The 18,456-nt window shown below is 43.3% G+C and overlaps 1 protein-coding gene, 1 long non-coding RNA gene and 8 other non-coding genes across 11 annotated transcripts; all 10 read left to right on the forward strand.

Moving 5' to 3' along the window:
- Nucleotides 1-1,403: 1,403 nt before the first annotated feature.
- Nucleotides 1,404-8,860, forward strand: ncl (nucleolin). Of its 2 annotated transcripts, XM_046300131.1 has the most exons (16): nt 1,404-1,558; nt 2,646-2,741; nt 2,828-2,942; nt 3,142-3,261; nt 3,635-3,742; nt 4,001-4,144; nt 4,454-4,537; nt 4,945-5,071; nt 5,395-5,531; nt 5,854-5,980; nt 6,089-6,225; nt 6,419-6,551; nt 6,822-6,967; nt 7,137-7,266; nt 7,599-7,888; nt 8,096-8,860. In XM_046300131.1, the coding sequence occupies exons 1-16, from the start codon at nt 1,541-1,543 to the stop codon at nt 8,155-8,157; spliced, it is 1,974 nt and encodes a 657-aa protein (XP_046156087.1). In that variant the 5' UTR covers nt 1,404-1,540; the 3' UTR covers nt 8,158-8,860. The 2 variants fall into 2 exon arrangements, with proteins under 2 accessions (XP_046156087.1, XP_046156094.1); XM_046300138.1 differs by lacking the exons at nt 3,635-3,742; nt 4,001-4,144.
- LOC124016027 lies at nt 3,405-3,541 on the forward strand. Its single transcript, XR_006835293.1, has one exon. It is a non-coding gene; the product is annotated as a small nucleolar RNA SNORA57 (small nucleolar RNA).
- LOC124016005 lies at nt 3,848-3,921 on the forward strand. Its single transcript, XR_006835286.1, has one exon. It is a non-coding gene; the product is annotated as a small nucleolar RNA SNORD82 (small nucleolar RNA).
- Nucleotides 5,186-5,322, forward strand: LOC124016046. Its single transcript, XR_006835296.1, has one exon. It is a non-coding gene; the product is annotated as a small nucleolar RNA SNORA57 (small nucleolar RNA).
- LOC124015974 lies at nt 6,622-6,753 on the forward strand. The gene has a single exon (XR_006835269.1). It is a non-coding gene; the product is annotated as a small nucleolar RNA SNORA75 (small nucleolar RNA).
- LOC124015977 lies at nt 7,303-7,438 on the forward strand. The gene has a single exon (XR_006835272.1). It is a non-coding gene; the product is annotated as a small nucleolar RNA SNORA75 (small nucleolar RNA).
- An 832-nt stretch (nt 8,861-9,692) lies between the features above and the next one.
- On the forward strand, nt 9,693-13,286 carry LOC123996628. The gene is made up of 3 exons (XR_006832017.1): nt 9,693-10,438; nt 10,723-10,809; nt 11,199-13,286. It is a non-coding gene; the product is annotated as an uncharacterized LOC123996628 (long non-coding RNA).
- LOC124016032 lies at nt 9,779-9,915 on the forward strand. The gene has a single exon (XR_006835294.1). It is a non-coding gene; the product is annotated as a small nucleolar RNA SNORA57 (small nucleolar RNA).
- Nucleotides 10,570-10,643, forward strand: LOC124016011. Its single transcript, XR_006835287.1, has one exon. It is a non-coding gene; the product is annotated as a small nucleolar RNA SNORD82 (small nucleolar RNA).
- Nucleotides 10,994-11,130, forward strand: LOC124016039. Its single transcript, XR_006835295.1, has one exon. It is a non-coding gene; the product is annotated as a small nucleolar RNA SNORA57 (small nucleolar RNA).
- Nucleotides 13,287-18,456: the final 5,170 nt, after the last annotated feature.

Genomic DNA, 18,456 nt, shown 5'->3' on the forward strand with positions numbered 1-18,456 from the left:
TGTTTTTAAATAGATGGTGAACCTGTATGATGAACAAAGAAATGACATTTAAATATCAAAACGTGTGATTCACCATGTCGATTAATTCGAGTAACTGCTTTTGGGTTGTTTTCCTTGTCAATCGCAAACCTCGTGCATGTGAAGAACATACGCAGACAATATGCAAATGTTTGATCTGTGAGTGGAGGAGATTGTAATGTGGGCGGAGTAACAGTGCACGCACAGAGCAGGAAGGTACATTTGTGTGGCCTAAAAAAAGTTTGTTCAGAAGGCTCAAGCAAAGTCAGTAATAAATAGTATGAAGATTGGCAGAAGCTGCTTCTACAATAGAAATCCCCCGATCACGCTTGTAAGGCGACGTCGGCTATGTAAAAACTCATGAGCAGAAATACGTCATCTGGTCTAAACGGTCGTCACGCTCCGATATTAAAGTCGTTTTTGAAGAAAATGAAAACGTGTCAGTTTGTCACTTCCAATAGGTTGGAGTAAAAACATGTTCAACTGCGTAAGAATGTGGCTCGAATCTGGGTTGTGCCTTTAGATTTCGATAAAATGACCAGCTAAGGAGGAATTGTTCACTTCTAGCATTGACTTCTCAAACCCTAAATCCCGGTCTGCTTCACCATGCGGTTCTGAAAGTCGTGATGTTGCGCCTCTGGGTTTATAAACTCTTTGTGGCTCAAAAGCCTGCGCAGATTCCCTGATCTGGAGCGTATCATGTCTTCATCATTATACCAGTCACAGTTCTGTTGTATAACGTAGAGTTGATGTGGATCAGATAATTAGCGCAGTGCTGAACATCAGCATACAAGAGTCAAAGAAGAAGCACGTGGTTGATAGGCAGCTGGAGGAGACCACGTGGCTCAAATCGAAACAGCTGTGTATCAATACAAAGTGTCATTTCAATCGAAAAATTGTAACAAATTCCAGCAACTTATTGAGCATTATAGTGTATTTTTGGGCAGATCGACATGTCATGAAATTTTAGCCGTCTAATAGCTAGGTGACATGTACAAACATACATAATGGCTTCAAAATATGTGTAGGTATGGTGGACCAAGGACGCTTGTAGGCTTACATTGGACATACATAAGCATAGCCCAAGCCTCAAGGATATCATTTTTTTTTGCAGTTATATAATTAGTCAGATGTGAACAAAGAAATATAATTTGAAATAACCAAGCGTGTGATTCAACGATAACCGATTCGTTTAAATTCACATTCGAGTAAACTGCTTTTTTTTTGGTGGTGGTGGGAGGGGGGGTGGCTTGTTTTAAATGTGCAAAATCCGCGTGCACGTGAAAGCCCCATACGCAGACACTATGCAAATGTTTGCTCTGTGAGTGGAGGAGATTTGTAATGTGGGCGGGGTACAGTGCACGCGCAGAGCAGGAAAGTAACCCGCGCGTCTCTCTACGTATCTGTCTTTCTTCCTCGGTGTTCGAAAGAGTAGGTTGGGCCACGTGCAGCGAACAGTAAATCCTTCTTTTTTTTGTTGTTGAGCTTTATAACATTCTACACGTCCAAAACCAACACAACCATGGTGAAATTAGCTAAGGTAAGATAACTTTTTTTTTACACTCTTTATGTTCCGTTACTTATTAAATCGTGTGGTTTGTCAAATGCGGGTGTTTTTATTTTATTTTTTTTACATCCAAAATGAGGTATCCTCTATTGCGAATAGACGACAGCCCGACATTAGAAAATGGCAGAGACACGCATTTAATGTTGGCTTGCCCTTTTCATTCTACTACTACCTAACAGCAACAAAATGTATGTATATATATGTATTTGGTGCTAAGTCTAATACAATCGTTTTGTGGCCTTTTTTAAATTTATATTTTTTATTGGAGGTTAAGCAGTTAAACGTTTATCTCGACCCAGATTTGATCAGCCATGTTTTCTCTGTTCTTACAGTCTAAAATGGCCATACATGCGCGTTCGCGAATCAAGCGTGCTCTTTCGTACCCCGGCTCGCTCGTACGTTAACTAGTTTAACAACTTATTTCTGTAATTTTGATTAGTAGTTGGATTTTTTTTTAAATGTATTTTTATGGCGATATGACATTTTATTAGTTCAATCTTAAGACTAGTTGGATTTTGGCTTCCGTAGGCAATGTGCTGGTTTAGCTAGCTAATGCTAACTAGCTGCCTAGCGCAAATGTTTTGAGGTCTGTCGTTGTATCATGTTCGTTATTTATGAGCTGAATGTTTCTTCAACCCGGCGTAATTGCTAATTAAACGCGGCGACAATACTTTGAGACACGCTGATTTGGTGTATAACAAAACTGACAAAAATAATTAACACTAGCAGCTAGCTAGCTAGCGCCGTACTTGTGCTCTCCACGTGGGTTGTGCGCCAGCCCCCAAATGCCACACACGAGGTGCGAGCCCCAAAGTCGGCAAGTTACAAGCAAGTCTGGTCTGTCAAGCATGAATGGTTTGTCACATTCGCTCGAAATTGCCTCAAATTTAAATAGGTTAGTTACTGGCTGTCCTAAAATACATTTTTGCCCATATGTTCATAGCAAGTCGCTTTTGCGTTCAGGTAAATGGCTAGCAAGTAAAACCACTAAACACATTTCTAGATTTGATTTGTTGTCCATAACTTTTTAATGCTGAACCCAAGTTTCCAATTTTCACAGGCAGCGAAGAAACAGGCTAACCCCAAGAAAAAGGCCCCACCACCTCCTAAAGAGGTGGAAGAGGAATCCAGTGAAGAAGAAAGTGAAGAGGAAGAGGTAAAACTAACCTGTGTAACATGTGATGCCATTCTCTACAGAAATAACTTTGTTTTTAATGTGTTGACTATTTTCACATGTTCCAGGCTCCACCAAAAGCAGTAGCGAAGAAGGCAGTCACACCAGCCAAGCCAGCACCGAAAGCAGCTAAGAATGGGAAAGCAGCAAAAAAAGCAGAAAGTGAAGAGGACGATGACTCTGGTAAGAACCATGTAATTTTCTGTACTTCGTCATTAGAGATTTGACGCGAAATATTTGAATCATGCGCTCAATCGGCAGCATTCATTTCAAAGGAGCTATTTACACCTTTCACGTGTCTGTTTCGTGAAATTACAGGCCATCAACGATTGTAGTTTTGGTGAATTCAATTACACTGCCCTGACACTTGTTGCCTTTTCAGAGGAAGAGTCTGAGGAGGAGGCCCCCCCACCCAAAAAGGCCCCAGCCAAAGCGACACCTGCAAAGAAAGCTCCAGCTAAGACAGAAGAGTCAGATGACGATGATGATGACGACGATGATGGTATGAGTATCTCCCCATACGTATTTTTTTTAATGTATATATATTGGATACACCGTGAAAGTGTCAGGACAATTAATGGGGGTTGGACACTATCAGTGGTTTATGGTTTGAACGATTTACGTGACTACTAGTAACCCGGATTCCCTCCATTTCTTGGCACACCTGTAGTTGCTCAGTACTCATGTGTGATTGTACGGAGGTAGAACAAAGCCAGTGCTATGTCTTCGGTACCAGTGTGTGTTATCGTCTGCTGGTCCTATCCTCAATCGCTGGCACATTTGAAGCCCAATTGATGAGTTCTAGATGCACCTTTAGGTTGTTTTACTGATTTTAAGCTGGACATGGGCATGTTTAACGTTACTCTCTTCTGTAGATGAAGAATCAGAGGAGGAGGCCCCACCCCCAAAGAAGGCTGCTGCCAAACCCTCAGTGAAGGTCACTGCAGCCAAGGAGGAGTCTGACGACGAGGATGATGATGAGGGTAAGGATGGGTCTCGCTGTCTATCTTGGACGTTACACGTAGGGTGCTAGTTCAATGTGGTACAGGCCACACTGGCAGATCGATATAGGGGGTCAGCTGAGCACGAGCACACTTGATGAACAACAAGGGACTTAATACTGAATGTATTTGATGTCGCTACTTATTTTGATCTGATGTGCCCAATCCCTGGTCAGTAAATGGGTCTGTAGTTTATGGTTTGGGTCTAGTGAGACTAAAGCCACCTGTCGTGCCTTCCAGACTCTGAGGAAGAGGAGATGGACACCACCCCGGCACCCGCAGCAAAGAAAGCAGGCATGGTCAAGGCTAAGGAGGAGTCTGACGACGACGAGGAGGATGATGACGAAGACGATGAGGAGGATGATGAGGACGACGAGGATGATGGTAAGTAATACAGGTTTATTTCTGTTACCCATTTGGTGAAAGGGATGGCTTGGTCTCCGGCAGTCTTGTTCACATGTTGACCAGTACTCTGAAATGACCATCTTGCTAACATGTAGGCAAACATGTCCAACTTGATAACGAGTTGAATGTGACATTTCAGGTTCCTAGTTGTGCCTACCAGGTGAACGTGACATTAGCCCCTGCCTCCACCTTTTGGTGTTGGCACATATAGTACAGAGCTGCTCTATACAAAAGCGCACCTGTTATTTGAAGGTATTTTGGTCCTAAGCAGGCTGTCTTTTTCCACAGAGGCCCCAGCGACTCCTGCAAAGAGGAAGGCCGACAACAAAAAGGAGACCCCGCCTGCCAAGAAGGCCAAGTCCGAAAGTGATGGTAAAGGCCTTACATTCAGCCCTTTCAACACCTGCTCCCCCACTGAACCATAATACGCATGATGAACAAGGGACTTAATGTGGTCCTTCTGTAGCTCAGTTGGTAGAGCATGGCGCTTGTAACGCCAGGGTAGTGGGTTCGATCCCCGGGACCACCCATACGTAGAATGTATGCACACATGACTGTAAGTCGCTTTGGATAAAAGCGTCTGCTAAATGGCATTTATTATTATTACTGATTAATTTGCTGTCACCTTCATGTTATTCTAATAATAATATAATATATGCCATTTAGCAGATGCTCTACCAACTGAGCTACAGAAGGACCACTGTCCTGACAGTCATCACCGGCAACCTACGAAGACCATCATTTAAAGCGTAACCTAATTGATCGTTTCTCCCCCCCAGATACGTTCTGTCTATTTATCGGCAACCTGAACTCAAACAAGGACTTTGATGAAATCAAAGAAGCCCTGGCAGCTTTCTTCTCAAAGAAGAACCTTGAAGTTCAGGACGTCAGACTTGGCGCATCAAAGTAAGTGACGGTGGATTCCTGTGTTATGATTGTTCCTACTTTTCAATTGGCCAGACACAACTGGTGTTCTTGATGGGAGAGGGTAATTGATTTTGACTTTATTGGCCAGGATTCCCTCCATTTCTTGACACACCTGTAGTTGCTCAGTACTCGCGTGTGATTATACGGAGGTAGAACAAAGCCAGTGCTATGTCTTCGGTACCAGTGTGTGTTATCGTCTGCTGGTCCTATCCTCAATCGCTGGCACACTTGAAAAAAGACAATAAAGCCTAGTTGATGGGTTTTATATGCAGTCTTCTAATGCACATTGTCTTGCGCACCAGGAAGTTTGGCTACGTAGAATTTGCCTCAGCGGAGGACATGCAGACGGCCATGGAGCTGAACGGCAAGAAGTGCATGGGACAGGAGTTGAAAATGGACAAGGCCCGCAGCAAAGGAAACTCCCAGGATGAGAAGAAAGGTAGGGGGGGGGTTCTTTCTTTGCAGACCGATTCGTGCTCTTTGCTTAGGTGAGAAAGCCATAGAGATCTGTGCTTGTTCAACCCAGATTTACATTTGTTACTTCTGTACATGTTAACTTAGAGTTGTTTTGATTATTGCTTGAACAGATGCTATGATTGTCGGTATTTTGCACTAACTTTTGCATAGTGACATTTTTTTGGGTGCAGCTGAATGCACCTGTCTCAACTCTCGTGCACATTGCCCTCTTGTGTAAACACATGCAGCGGTCTGTACTGTACCATCACAATTGGAATATTCACGCTCTCCATCTCAATTAACAGATAGGGACGCGCGGACCCTATTTGTGAAAAACCTGCCCTTCTCGGCCACGGAAGACGACTTGAAGGAAGTGTTTGCGGATGCTGTTGAAATCAGGATACCCCCAGGCCAGGACGGTTCCAATAGAGGGTGAGGACCTGTCTTTGTTTCCTGGTTAATGCATTTGCATATTGTATCTTCTCTTAAGGCCTGATTTATAGTAGTAAATTTAACCAAGCTGTACCCCCCCCCCCACAGCATTGCCTACATTGCGTTCAAGACTGAGGCCATGGCGGACAAGATGCTAACAGAGGCACAGGGTGCTGATGTCCAGGGACGCTCAATCATGGTCGACTACACAGGCATCAAGAGCCAGAAGGGAGGAAGACCACCAGGTACTCACCACCGACTACGGGGCATTTTAGTTCTTCAATCGGGACCAGGTCGTGATGAAACATTTTCCTTCCTGACACTCTGTGATGATTTCAAGGATAGTCAAGTACTGAAATACTGGTCTGTTGCAATGTATACTTCCGTGGTGCCGATGCACGCCAACATCCACCACAATCATCTTGTTCCTTCTCTTAGCTCAGGCAGCGGCTGAAAGCAAGACCCTCATCGTTAACAACCTGTCCTACAGTGCTACAGAAGACTCCCTTCAGAGTGCGTTCGAGGGGGCTGTTTCCATCAGGGTACCACAGAACAACGGCAGGCCCAAAGGGTGAGTCGAGTGGGGGTTTTCCTGCAGCGGCAGTGCCTACTGTTGGATTGGTCAGACCAAAACCCTCAGGGGCTTCTCATGAGCTCCTCTCTGCCAATCAGTGGCGTTGTATGGATTCGCACGAGAAGTAGAGACTAATCACAAATAGAACAGGCACCCCCTAATCTCAACAGGTGTTGCCCATGTCTGCTGTGAAACAATTTTAAGATCTCATCAACCCTCCCCCATCAAAGCTTCGGGAACTTAAACCCATTTGTCTCTCCTGTGCAGGTTTGCTTTTGTGGAGTTTGAGAGTGCAGAGGCAGCCAAGGAGGCGCTGGACAACCTTAACGGAACAGAGATTGAGGGCAGGCAAATCCGGCTAGAGTACAGCCAGAACAGTGGAGGAAGAGACGCTGGCGGCAGAGGAGGATCCGGTAGGTTTAAAAAAATACAATAAACTTTACTCCCGTTGTCGGTCTTCAGTTGTGTAGACTGTTGTCCGTTAGAAAGGAAGTTGGCTTCTTGGCTCCTGTGTGAGTGGTTGGCTCATCCAGCTAAATGTAGCATTGATAAGTTCTCTCTCTCTCCCCCCCTCGTTGCCAGGAGGTCCCACAAAAACCCTGTTTGTCAGAGGGCTTTCTGGAGACACCACAGACCAGTCACTCAGAGATGCCTTCGACAGTGCCACTGGAGCCAGAGTGGTGACGGACCGTGACACGGGCAACTCTAAATGGTAAATGATGTTGTAACTCCTATATAGCCTTGGGACTTCTTCTCATGAGCTCCTCCTGTCCCTCACCATGACAGTGAATGGATTCGCACGAGAAGTAGAGCCAAATCACAGTCAAAACAGGCACCTACCTTGATCTCCGTGGCAGTTTGCCCATGTCTGATGTGAAACAAAAGGATGAGATGTTAGCAATATGCCTCTAGTGATTACTGAAGGGCTACTGCATTTGCATTGCAAATCAATTGTGCTTGTTAGATATCACCACTTCCTGTTCCTTTCTGCAGACGTGCATTTCTCTTTCCTCCCTTCATTTGTCACCTTCCTTCCCCCTCCAGCTTTGGATTTGTCGACTTTGACAGTGAGAGCGACTGCAAGGCGGCTAAAGAGGCCATGGAGGGCGGCGAAATTGACGGCAGCAGTGTGAACCTGGACTACGCCAAGCCCAAAGGAGACAGCGGTGGATTCCGTGGGGGTCGCGGAGGCTTTGGCGGCGGTGGACGGGGAGGTCGCGGTGGTGGTTTCGGCCGTGGCGGCGGCGGTTTCGGCGGCGGCAGGGGAGGACGTGGCGGTGGCTTCAGGGGGGGCAGAGGAGGTGACCGTGGGGGTGGACGCGGTGGATTCAGAGGTAAAGGGACAGTTTGGCTCTTGTGTTGTGTAGACCAGAGATGATGGATACTTTTCACTCTGATATCTTGTGATGAATCTCATAGATAGTAGGTACTGATCTGGTCCATTGAACTGCCGAAGCAGTCTCTTAACTTAGACCCTTGTGTTACTGTGCTTCCTTCAAAGGAACGGACCGTGACTTTCTTTTTCTTCTTTCCTTTTCTAGGTGGAAGAGGCGGTGGATTCGGAGACAAGCCCCAGGGCAAGAAGATCAAATTTGATGATTAAAACCCCTGTCTATTTTACTGTTTTGAAAAGACTCTGTTTTCATCACCGTACCCATACGCTGGCAGAGCCTTTTGGACATTCCAGAAAGCTTCATTGATATATATATAACTGTAATGGGCTCTCTAGCGCCCCCCCCCCCCGCACCAACCTTTTCACCCTCTCAGCTTGAGAGCTGCCTGTCAGTTTTGAATTGTCCTTCCTGCATCATCCACATGAGTTTGTTTGTTTTTGTTTTTCTCCCCCCAAAAGAGTTAATGGAATGTCTGGCAACCCTGTTTGCTGTGAAAAAAGCCCTGTTTGTTCAGGTACATATTGTACATTCAACAATTTGTATTTCATTTTACCTTTTTTGTAAGAAAGTCCTGTATCCTTTAATATCCTTGTTTTGTTCTAGTTTGCTCTAGGTGAGACTGTATAACGGTAAAAATGTGCAAGGCATATTGTAATGGATGGAAGATTAAATCAGCCCATGTCTGTTGGGCGTTTAGAATCTCGTAAATCGGTGTTTTGTCATGTTTTGGGTGGGGTACAGTCAATGTCTTTAGAAGTCAAGACTAGAGGCCTCGAATAACGTTATACAAAAAAAATGTATCATATGATATTTGTAGTGCATTGACTAAATCTTGCTGTTTGAAAATGTAAAGGTTTTCACAAAGTGTGATAATTGAATAAACCGAAGTGGAGATTTTTTTTTTTAAACGTCTTTTGACCTTTCCTTTCATAATACTCTGGAACTTTCCAAAGAATAATTTGTTCTTTTCCTGTTGTTATGGCCCTTTATTTCCGTTGAAGAGGAACTTAATCAGTTGACTAAAGACAAGCATTCGGTGAAGCTAGATGACCCTTTTTTTTTTTTTTTTTTTTTTTTTAGAGATAGTTAAGGATAACCCGATTGCACCCAGGATCTCATTCTCGCGGCTGCCCCGATAGCGGTAAACGTTAAGCAGAAAAATGCACCATTTAGGCAAAGCTGCGCCACTGTCCTTTTTAATATTTCAAATTAGCCACCCAGAGAAACAAGTTAACCCCCAAGAAAAGGCCCTGCCACCTAAAGCCGTGGAAGAGGAAGGAAGTGATGCAGAGGAGGTAAGACTAACCTCTCGAGTGGACATGTTCTCTCCAGAAACGCGCCTTGATGTGTTAAAGCCAGCACCGAAAGCAGCTAAAGGTGAGGATGACTTGGGTAAGAACCATATAATTTTCTGTACTCCCCCCTCATAAAGTTAATGGTAGATATTGAATTAAGTTCTCAATCGGCAGCATTGATTTCAAAGGGAACTGTTTAAACACTTCCCTTCCAAGGTTCTGTTTATTGAAATTTGATTGTTTGCTAAGGCTACTTGTACTGACCATCGGTTCTTTTTTTGTACTGCCCTTACACTTGTTGCCCTTTCAGAGGAGGAGTCTGAGGAAGCCCCTCTACCGCCACCACCCCAAAAGGCTGAAACCACACCCACAAAAACTCCAGCCAATGCAGAAGTCAGATGACGATTACGGTATGAATATCTCCCCATACGTAATTTTTATATTTCTAATGGATACACAGTGAAACTGTCGGGACAATTTAATGAGGGTTCGACACTTATCAGTGGTTTATGGTTTGAACAATTTCACTGATCCCCCTCCATTTCTTGGCACACCTGTAGTTGCTCAGTACTCACGTGTGATTGTACGGAGGTAGAACAAAGCCAGTGCTATGTCTTCGGTACCAGTGTGTGTTATCGTCTGCTGGTCCTATCCTCAATCGCTGGCACACTTACAAATATGGAACGGGGCCTCATTAAATGCAACACCCTTAAACGATTTTATATAGTATAGGGTATAGTGTTCCTTAAAATGATTTATTTTTAATTTTTAAGTCTACATATTAATCTCCAGCACCACATCAACATGTAAGGTGTCTTTCTATGTTTCGTAGCAGAGGAAGATGTTTGTAGGCAATGCCTACTCGCTATTGGTCAATCACTCAATGCAATCACTCAATGCACACTGATTTCATTGGAAACACAATGCCTACTCGCTATTGGTCAATCACTCAATGCACACAGATTTCATTGGAAACACAACAACTGAACAAGTTATTCTTTTATAGGTGGTAGACCCTTAATATTAAATTCTACCTGGGGCCCTATTGTGTTTTTAAGTGGTTTTACCAACTAGACTGCAAACGCTGATTAATCTAACTCCATTGTCTTTAGATGAAGAATTTGAGGAGGCACCACCCCCAAAGAAGGCTGAAGGTCACGGCAGCCAAGGAGTAGTCTGACGACGATGATGAGAGGTAAGGATGGGGCCCGCTGCGGCCTATCTTGGGCCTATTGGTCAAAAGAATGGGTGGTACGCAACATTATGGTACTTTCAATGTGGTACAGGCCACACTGGCAGATCGATATAGGGGGTCAGCTGAGCACGAGCACACTTGATGAACAACAAGGGACTTAATACTGAATGTATTTGATGTCGCTACTTATTTTGATCTGATGTGCCCAATCCCTGGTCAGTAAATGGGTCTGTAGTTTATGGTTTGGGTCTAGTGAGACTAAAGCCATCTGTCGTGCCTTCCAGACTCTGAGGAAGAGGAGATGGACACCACCCCGGCACCCGCAGCAAAGAAAGCAGGCATGGTCAAGGCTAAAGAGTCTGACGATGATGGTAAGTGATATTTTGATTAAGGTTAATTACTAATTTGGTGAAAGGGGTCGCCGGCAGTCATCACCGCTGAGTGATGCCCCTATTGCCCCATTTCAGTTTCCTAGTTGTGACTAGCAGGTGAACACTACATTAGCCCCTGCCTCCACCTTTTGGTGTTGGCACATCTACGGGAGAACGGGCATTCCCTCCATTTCTTGGCACACCTGTAGTTGCTCAGTACTCACGTGTGATTGTACGGAGGTAGAACAAAGCCAGTGCTATGTCTTCGGTACCAGTGTGTGTTATCGTCTGCTGGTCCTATCCTCAATCGCTGGCACACTTGAAAAAGACAAAGCCTAGTTGATGGGTTTTATATGCAGTCTTCTAATGCACATTGTCTTGCGCACCAGGAAGTTTGGCTACGTAGAATTTGCCTCAGTGGAGGACATGCAGACGGCCTTGGAGCTGAACGGCAAGAAGTGCATGGGATAGGAGTTGAAGATGGATAAGACCCGCAGCAAAGGAAACTCCCAGGGGGACAAAGGTACATTTATATTACTGTTGATATTTGTAGTGCATTGACTAAATCTTGCTGTTTGAAACTTTTAAGGTTTTCACAAATGTGATAATTGAATAAACTGAAGTGGTGATTTAAAGTCTTGTCCTTTCCTTTCATAATACTTGGAGCTTCCAACGATTGTGTACATTATTTCTTTCCTGTGATGGAACTTCCTGAAGTGGTTAAAAAAAAAAACTAGTGTGACATGAGTAAGTTGACTAATGACGACAAGCTGAAGCCAGCTAATTATTTTTGGTATTTAGAGAGAACCCGTTGAGCCCAGGGCCTCGTGCCGTGATCACAGTAGTCCAATGTTAAAAAGAAAAAAAAATACAACACAATTTTAAGGAAAACTCGGGTCCTTAATCCACACTTGAAATTGATCATCCACTTTATGTAACTTGCTCCAGCAGTGAGGTGTGTTAAATAAAGCAGGATTAACAGTCAGAAACTATTCATACCCCTTGACTTATTTGTGTTGCCTTAAAGCCTGAAATCAAATAAGATTACATTGATCTTTTTTACTCCCATCTACAAAGTATACCCCGTAACGACAAAGGTAATAGTTTTTTTTTTTTGCACAGTTATTGAAATTTTAAATTCATTGCTTGTATGAATATTGCATTTTACACCCTTGAGTCAATGCATGCTAGAATCACCGTTGGCAGTGATTGCAGCGGTCTTTCAGGGTGAGTAAGCTTTGCGCACATGTTTTAAAAAAAAAAAAAAACAATATTTGCATAACTAGGACAGTTTAGGAACAAATTTTTATTTACAATGATGGCCTACCCTGGCCAAACTCTTCACGACACCGGCGCCAACCTATGGGACTCCCAATCATGACCGGTTGTGATGGAGACCCGAATCCGGGTCTGTAGGGACGCCTCTAGCACTGAGATTCAGTGCCTTAGACCGCTGTCCATTATTTCTATGCACTCATTTTCAGGTTTTAGCATAGATTTTCAAGCTGATTTTAAAATAAATTAACTCAGCCACTCAGGACCTTCCACTGTCTTGGAAAGCAACTCTATAGTGTAGTTCTAAGTTATTGTCCTGCTGAAAGGTGAATTCATCACCCACTGTCTGGTTTTAACTATTCCGTTTGGATTTATCTGTAAACGCTACCCAGTCCTTGATGATTACAGGAATACCTGTCACATGATGCAGGCACCTCTGCTTGTATTGGTGGATTGTTGTACTTAGTAATGTGTTTATATTAGATTTGCCCCAAACCCAATGTATTCAGGGCAAGAAACCTCCCTGGTCTTTGTGGTTAAATCTGTATTTCAAATTCACTGCTCAACTGAGGGACCTTTTTTAAAGAGAATATATTTTATGTGTGGGGTACAGAGATCAGGAAGTCACACATTGCTTTTTTTTTTTGAACACTTATTGCACACAGTGAGTCCACACCGAGCAGTTTGTCGTGGCCTTCGCTGAATTTGTACTTTGGCTCAAATGAACAAATAAGCCATAAATGTTAACATCTAGATGTGCTCATTTGTTGAGAATATATTTTCCCCCAAATAAAAGCATGATTGACTTGAATCACACCATCTAGTTGTGTATGTAGCTCAGTTGGTAGAGCATGGCGCTTGTAACGCCAGGGTAGTGGGTTCGATCCCCGGGACCACCCATACGTAGAATGTATGCACACATGACTGTAAGTCGCTTTGGATAAAAGCGTCTGCTAAATGGCATTTATTATTATTATTACCTCAGTCTACCCTCAACCCCGTTGTACCAACGACCCCCCCATAAAATAGTGAACTTATCTGGCGACATACAAGTTCTGAACAATATGGTGTAAAGACAGGCAAGTTATAAAAGATTATCTATATTTCATAGATTTTTGTTAGATTGGGGTTAACTTTTGTTACATTAAATAACCTACTACTTACTAAAACTATATATTTTTTTTTCTTGCATGCCATGTGATCTCCAGTTCTTCACCGGAGTGGTGGCCATTTTGTGCCCAAAAACAAAACCTCGTCACTCTACTTGTTTTCGTTTGATCTGCAGCGTAGCCTTGTGGTTAGAGGGGGGGGCAAGCGTAGCCTCGTGGTTAGAGCGTTGGACTAGTAACCGGAAGGTTGCAAGTTCGAATCCCCTAGCTGACAAGGTACAAATCTGTCGTTCTGCCCCTGAACAGGCAGTAAACCCCTTGTTCCTAGGCCAGTAAACCCCCTGTTCCTAGGCCAGTAAACCCCCTGTTCCTAGGCCAGTAAACCCCCTGTTCCTAGGCCAGTAAACCCCCTGTTCCTAGGCCAGTAAACCCCCTGTTCCTAGGCCAGTAAAAACCCCTGTTCCTAGGCCAGTAAAACCCCCTGTTCCTAGGCTGTCATTGAAGGAAACTCGCAGCCATGGAAGGAAATGGGGAAATCCAGGGCTGCTTTGGTGTAGTCTCGGATACAATGAAGACCTACAGTATCCAGGCATCATCTTTAACACATGAAAACACATGTCCGGGTGAAGCGTATACATCTGGCTCGGATAAAACGGCTACTTCTGGTCTGCTCGTGTTGACATCCACTGTTGTCTTCCACTGATATTTTGCCACAGAAAGATCTTGAACAAGAGGTGTGGGCCAGACTATCAGGATGAACACCATGACGCAAGAGGCACACACACACACAACCCTAAAATATCGACCTACCTGTGAAACCAGCTCCATGCTGCACAAACACACAGAACATACCTCAATGCCACAGCCTGACAACAGGAAGTGTGCCCAATGGGAACCCAGCCTGTAGTGTTTTTTTCGGGGGGTATTTCCATTCCTCCAGTAGCTGTTGAGGAGTGTAGAAGATGGTTGTGATGACGTAGGTGTTGTAACAGCAGTTCTGGGAGCCTACATTACTCTGAAAAGGTCATAATGTTCACACGCTTTCATGTTCTGTTGACCGGTTCTGTTGACCGGTTCTCATGACCTGCTCTGATGACCGGTTTGGTAAGCTGACCTGCTCTCATGACCTGCTCTGATGACCGTTTCAATGTTAATATCTGCTATGTTTTTGTTTAGTGTCTTACTGCAGTTGGGTTAATAAAGCTCTTGTAATTAACATTATGTTGTCCTCATTTACATGGTTATATCTATGAAATACAATTTGTATTGAGAGTAAATAACCAATTTATGTGGAAACCGTATGCATCTCTTTACCCCCGTTACCCTAGTAACGTGAGAATTTTGTGATAACATTTTGGAAGGTTTGAAATATTAATTTAATGTTTTGTGTAACTCGGTCTAAAATGTTTAGAGTCATTACGAGAATTTATTTTAGCTCGAATTCGGAAGTGAAACCATACTTATTATTATTTTTTAATTGAGGTCTCTGAGATTTTATGTTTTCAGTAATTTAATTGGTTTGAGGGACACAGGATTAATATGGAAATGTTCATTTAATTACGTATCCTAATCGGACAACTTCCATAGTGTCCACAACGGGGTTGAAGACAAATCCACATCGGAATGGCCTATGCTAATAGGGCGTTGATGCCCAAGATGGGGAAATATTTTTTCTTTGAAGTTTAAATATGTATCGTGGGGTGTTCAGAATAGTTTTGCATTTTTTTGGTATAAAATCACAATGTCAAAGACTCAATCCTACCGGTTTGGTGTAATAACCCAATTCCACTTTGACATTATGGGCTTTTATGAGTTGGCCAGTTTAAAAATAAATACTTTTTTTTTTTTATCGAAATTGAATCAATTTTAAAATCACGCTGTAACTATGGATGTAAATTAATGACAAAATTATACAAGCATGTAAAGTATAACTTGCACATGTAAAATATGAGTTGCACCTGTATGAGTCTTTTGTGAATAAATAAAACAAACTCATAACCTGATGTGTGATTAAATACAACACTTGCAAACATGTAAATTGAGATGTGAATCAATTCAATAAGCTTTGCAAGCATGCAACGACATTTGAGAATTAATCCAACTAATTTACTTACTTTGTGACACATTCTTCTGCAAATCAAAACTAAATTTGCCTATGTTGAATCTGTGGACCCATAGCTTTGGCGCTCCATTTTGTGACTAAACTATGCCAAAAAAAAAATGAGCAGATTAAAAATCTACAAGCAAGCAGCACAGAAACACGAGCTCTGGTGGACAGGGCTTTTTATTCTGACCAATCAGGGGAGGTGTCATTCTGGAATGTGCTGGACATGTGTTTCACTCTATACTTCTGTGGTTTCACCTTGGAGACCGGTGAAAGCATGGCTCGGTGAAACCCACCTCAGGTGAGTTTTTGACATGAATCCTTTTAGTTAGTTGGAATATGACTAATTCATGTGTAAAGCAGCACAGGAAAATTGTGAATAAAAGCAACATTAATGTTAATGTAAAGTATTCATAGGTTAAACCTCCGCAAATAGCAATCAAAGTTATCATTGGCGAGCAGAAAATCCGGTGTTCTCCCCTCAATCTAAGCTAGCTAACGTTATACTGCATCTGAAGTCAATCTGCATGGCGACACAAAATGACAAAAGTTTTCCTACTAGTCATTTGCACTCTGGAAATATTGTATATCCAATCCACAATAATGCAATTTTGATGTTAATCAGTGCTGTTCGACAATGCATTATTGTGACGAAATGGGCAACAATGGCAAGCTAGTATATCTGTGTGACTGTGCTGCACATGAGACCAATGGACATCCAGACTGCGTGATTAATCTTTTACATGGGACTAGTTTGGCCTTTCTTAATATTGGTTTGAATTACAGAAGAAATTAAAAGCAATTCTCCAATAAATCCCTGTCACTGCTAGGACATCTTTCAGTTGCCCAGCGGGGCTCATTTGGACTCGTGCTGCCAGGTATGTTAGTGATTCACCTAAATGGCTGTGCCGGGGGTCCATGAGCTGTTGTTTGCGTCCACTAGGGCTGTTGCCAGTGCTTGCTTTATTTAGTACAGATGCACAGAGATACATTTGGCTCCAAGCATGAATCAGTGTAGTTAGCTTGAACTACTCCAAACGTTCACCTTAACTATAAGAAAAATGCAATTGCTAGAGCGAGCTCCCCTCGACCTTGACTTCTTGGAGTTCATATGCTCCCAGGAGTTTGTAGTGCTCAGTTCCGTTGCAAACCAAATCGAGATTCCCTTTGAAGTGGTCGACCGCCTTTTAGTAAGCTACATCGTTTGGTCACTAATTTCTATCAAGATGCAGAAGCACACACTGATGTGGAATTTGAGGATGGGATGACTGGATGTCCAAGAATAAGCATTCATGAAGACTATACCCCGACTCCTTTGCTTGCTCTTGCTCTCATGTATTGCAAAGCTGTTTGTGTGTGGGGGGGTTGGCCAAACCAACTATTTTAACACCTGTCCGCTGCACCAATGTGTCAGAGGAAACACTGTTCAACTGACGACCGAGGTCAAGCCTGCAGGCACCCGGCCCGTCACAATGTCACTTTTAAAAGCCACTTCAATCATTGTAGATGAAGGAGAGGAGACCGGTTTAAAAATGATTTCTAAACCTTGAGACAAGGATTGTGTTTGTGTGCCCTTCAGAGGGTATTTGGGCAAGACAAAATATGCAAGTGCCTTTGAACTAGGTGTTGTAGTAGATGCCAGATGCACAGGTTTGTGTCAAGAACTGCAATGCTGCTGTTTTTTTTCTTCTTTTCCACGGTCAACAATGGTCCACCAACGAAAGGACATCCAGCCAACTTGACACAACTGTTGGAGTCAACATGTGCGAGCATCCCTATGTAGAGCCCATCCCCTGACAAATTTAGTCTGTGCCGACATTTTGGTAGGATATTTGTTGTCTATAATGAGAGAGGCCTACATGCAGCTTTTCTTCCTTCATTACTTGTTGCCCTAGAATACGGAATAATCCCTTGCTCACCAGAATGTCCTATATCCGTCTAACTATTGCTTCAATCTTTCATCTCTGCTTCTCTCATGCAGCAAAGATGTTCAGAGACCAGGGAGAAAATGCAATTATACCCCCCCCCCTCTTAAAAAAATATACGTGTAAGTCGCTCTGGATAAGAGCGTCTGCTAAATGACTTAAATGTAAATGTAAGTGTATATATATTTCATGATCCGAGACACGCCTCTCAAGCAGATATAACTGCAGGAACTGTGGTTTATGAGTCAACCCTGCGCATCACTAGTCCACAGCCATGGCCTTGCTGCTTTGCCCTCTCTGGTATACATGCATAGTTACATCATGATATGTAATTCACACCCAGCACTTGGATACTATGAAGATTTGGTGGGGTTGAGTTGGAGAAATGTTAACACTCAAATTCACTGACAGAATTCTGAAGGAAGGTTAACACTGGTAATATAGTAGGAAAAGATGAACGGAGCAAAGTACAGAGAGATTGTTGATGAAAACCTTCTCCAGAGCGTTCATGGCCACAGACTGGGGCGAAGGTTCAACTTCCAATAGAACAACAACCATAAGTGACCCAATGACCCTAAGCACACAGCAAAGACAATGCAGGAGTGGCTTCGGGATAAGTCTGAATATCCTTGAGTGGCACAGCAAGAGTCTGGACATGAACCCGATTGAACATCTCTAGAGAGACCTGCTCTTGTGGCTGAATGGAAGCAACCCAACCCGAAAGCGCTACTTCCGGGTTGGAGCGAGCGGTCGCATCCGCACTTCGCTCCGCAGGTAGTATAACTTTTTCATTACATTTCATTATAGTACAACAGTTTGATTTGTCTAATCTTAGCCATTTCTTCTTAGCTAGCTACATAGCCGTCTTTGTATCAAAGATAATTGCGTAATTATCGTATTTCGTCGTCCTAACGTAGTCTTCACTGCTATTTACCCAGCAGCTAGCCAGCTAGCAAACGTCCACCGAATAGCAGCACTGTAGAAACTATTACACTCAACTGAACGACTTGATTAGTGTAGTGTTAGCTAGCTGTCTTTGCTGTCTTCGTATCCAAGATAATTGTGTAGTTTAGAGTGTGTAGTCTTAGAGTGATTATCTTTATTTACCGAGGTTAGCTAGCCAGCTATTTGTCGTCCTTAACGTAGGAGACACTGCTAGCTAGCCAACAGCTAGCCAACGTCTACCGAATAGAACAACCCGGTCGCATTCCGCTTCGCTCCACAGGTAGTATCA

This window comes from Oncorhynchus gorbuscha, linkage group LG02 (assembly GCF_021184085.1).
Source record: "Oncorhynchus gorbuscha isolate QuinsamMale2020 ecotype Even-year linkage group LG02, OgorEven_v1.0, whole genome shotgun sequence".
In the NCBI taxonomy this organism is placed as follows: Eukaryota; Metazoa; Chordata; class Actinopteri; order Salmoniformes; family Salmonidae; genus Oncorhynchus; species Oncorhynchus gorbuscha.

What these genes read in the sequence shown, in the direction of transcription:
- ncl (XM_046300131.1), top strand. An exon ending in AACAACGGCAGGCCCAAAGG is followed by an intron (nt 6,552 to 6,821) that starts GTGAGTCGAGTG and finishes TCTCCTGTGCAG; the next exon opens with GTTTGCTTTTGTGGAGTTTG. An exon ending in GACACGGGCAACTCTAAATG is followed by an intron (nt 7,267 to 7,598) that starts GTAAATGATGTT and finishes TTCCCCCTCCAG; the next exon opens with CTTTGGATTTGTCGACTTTG.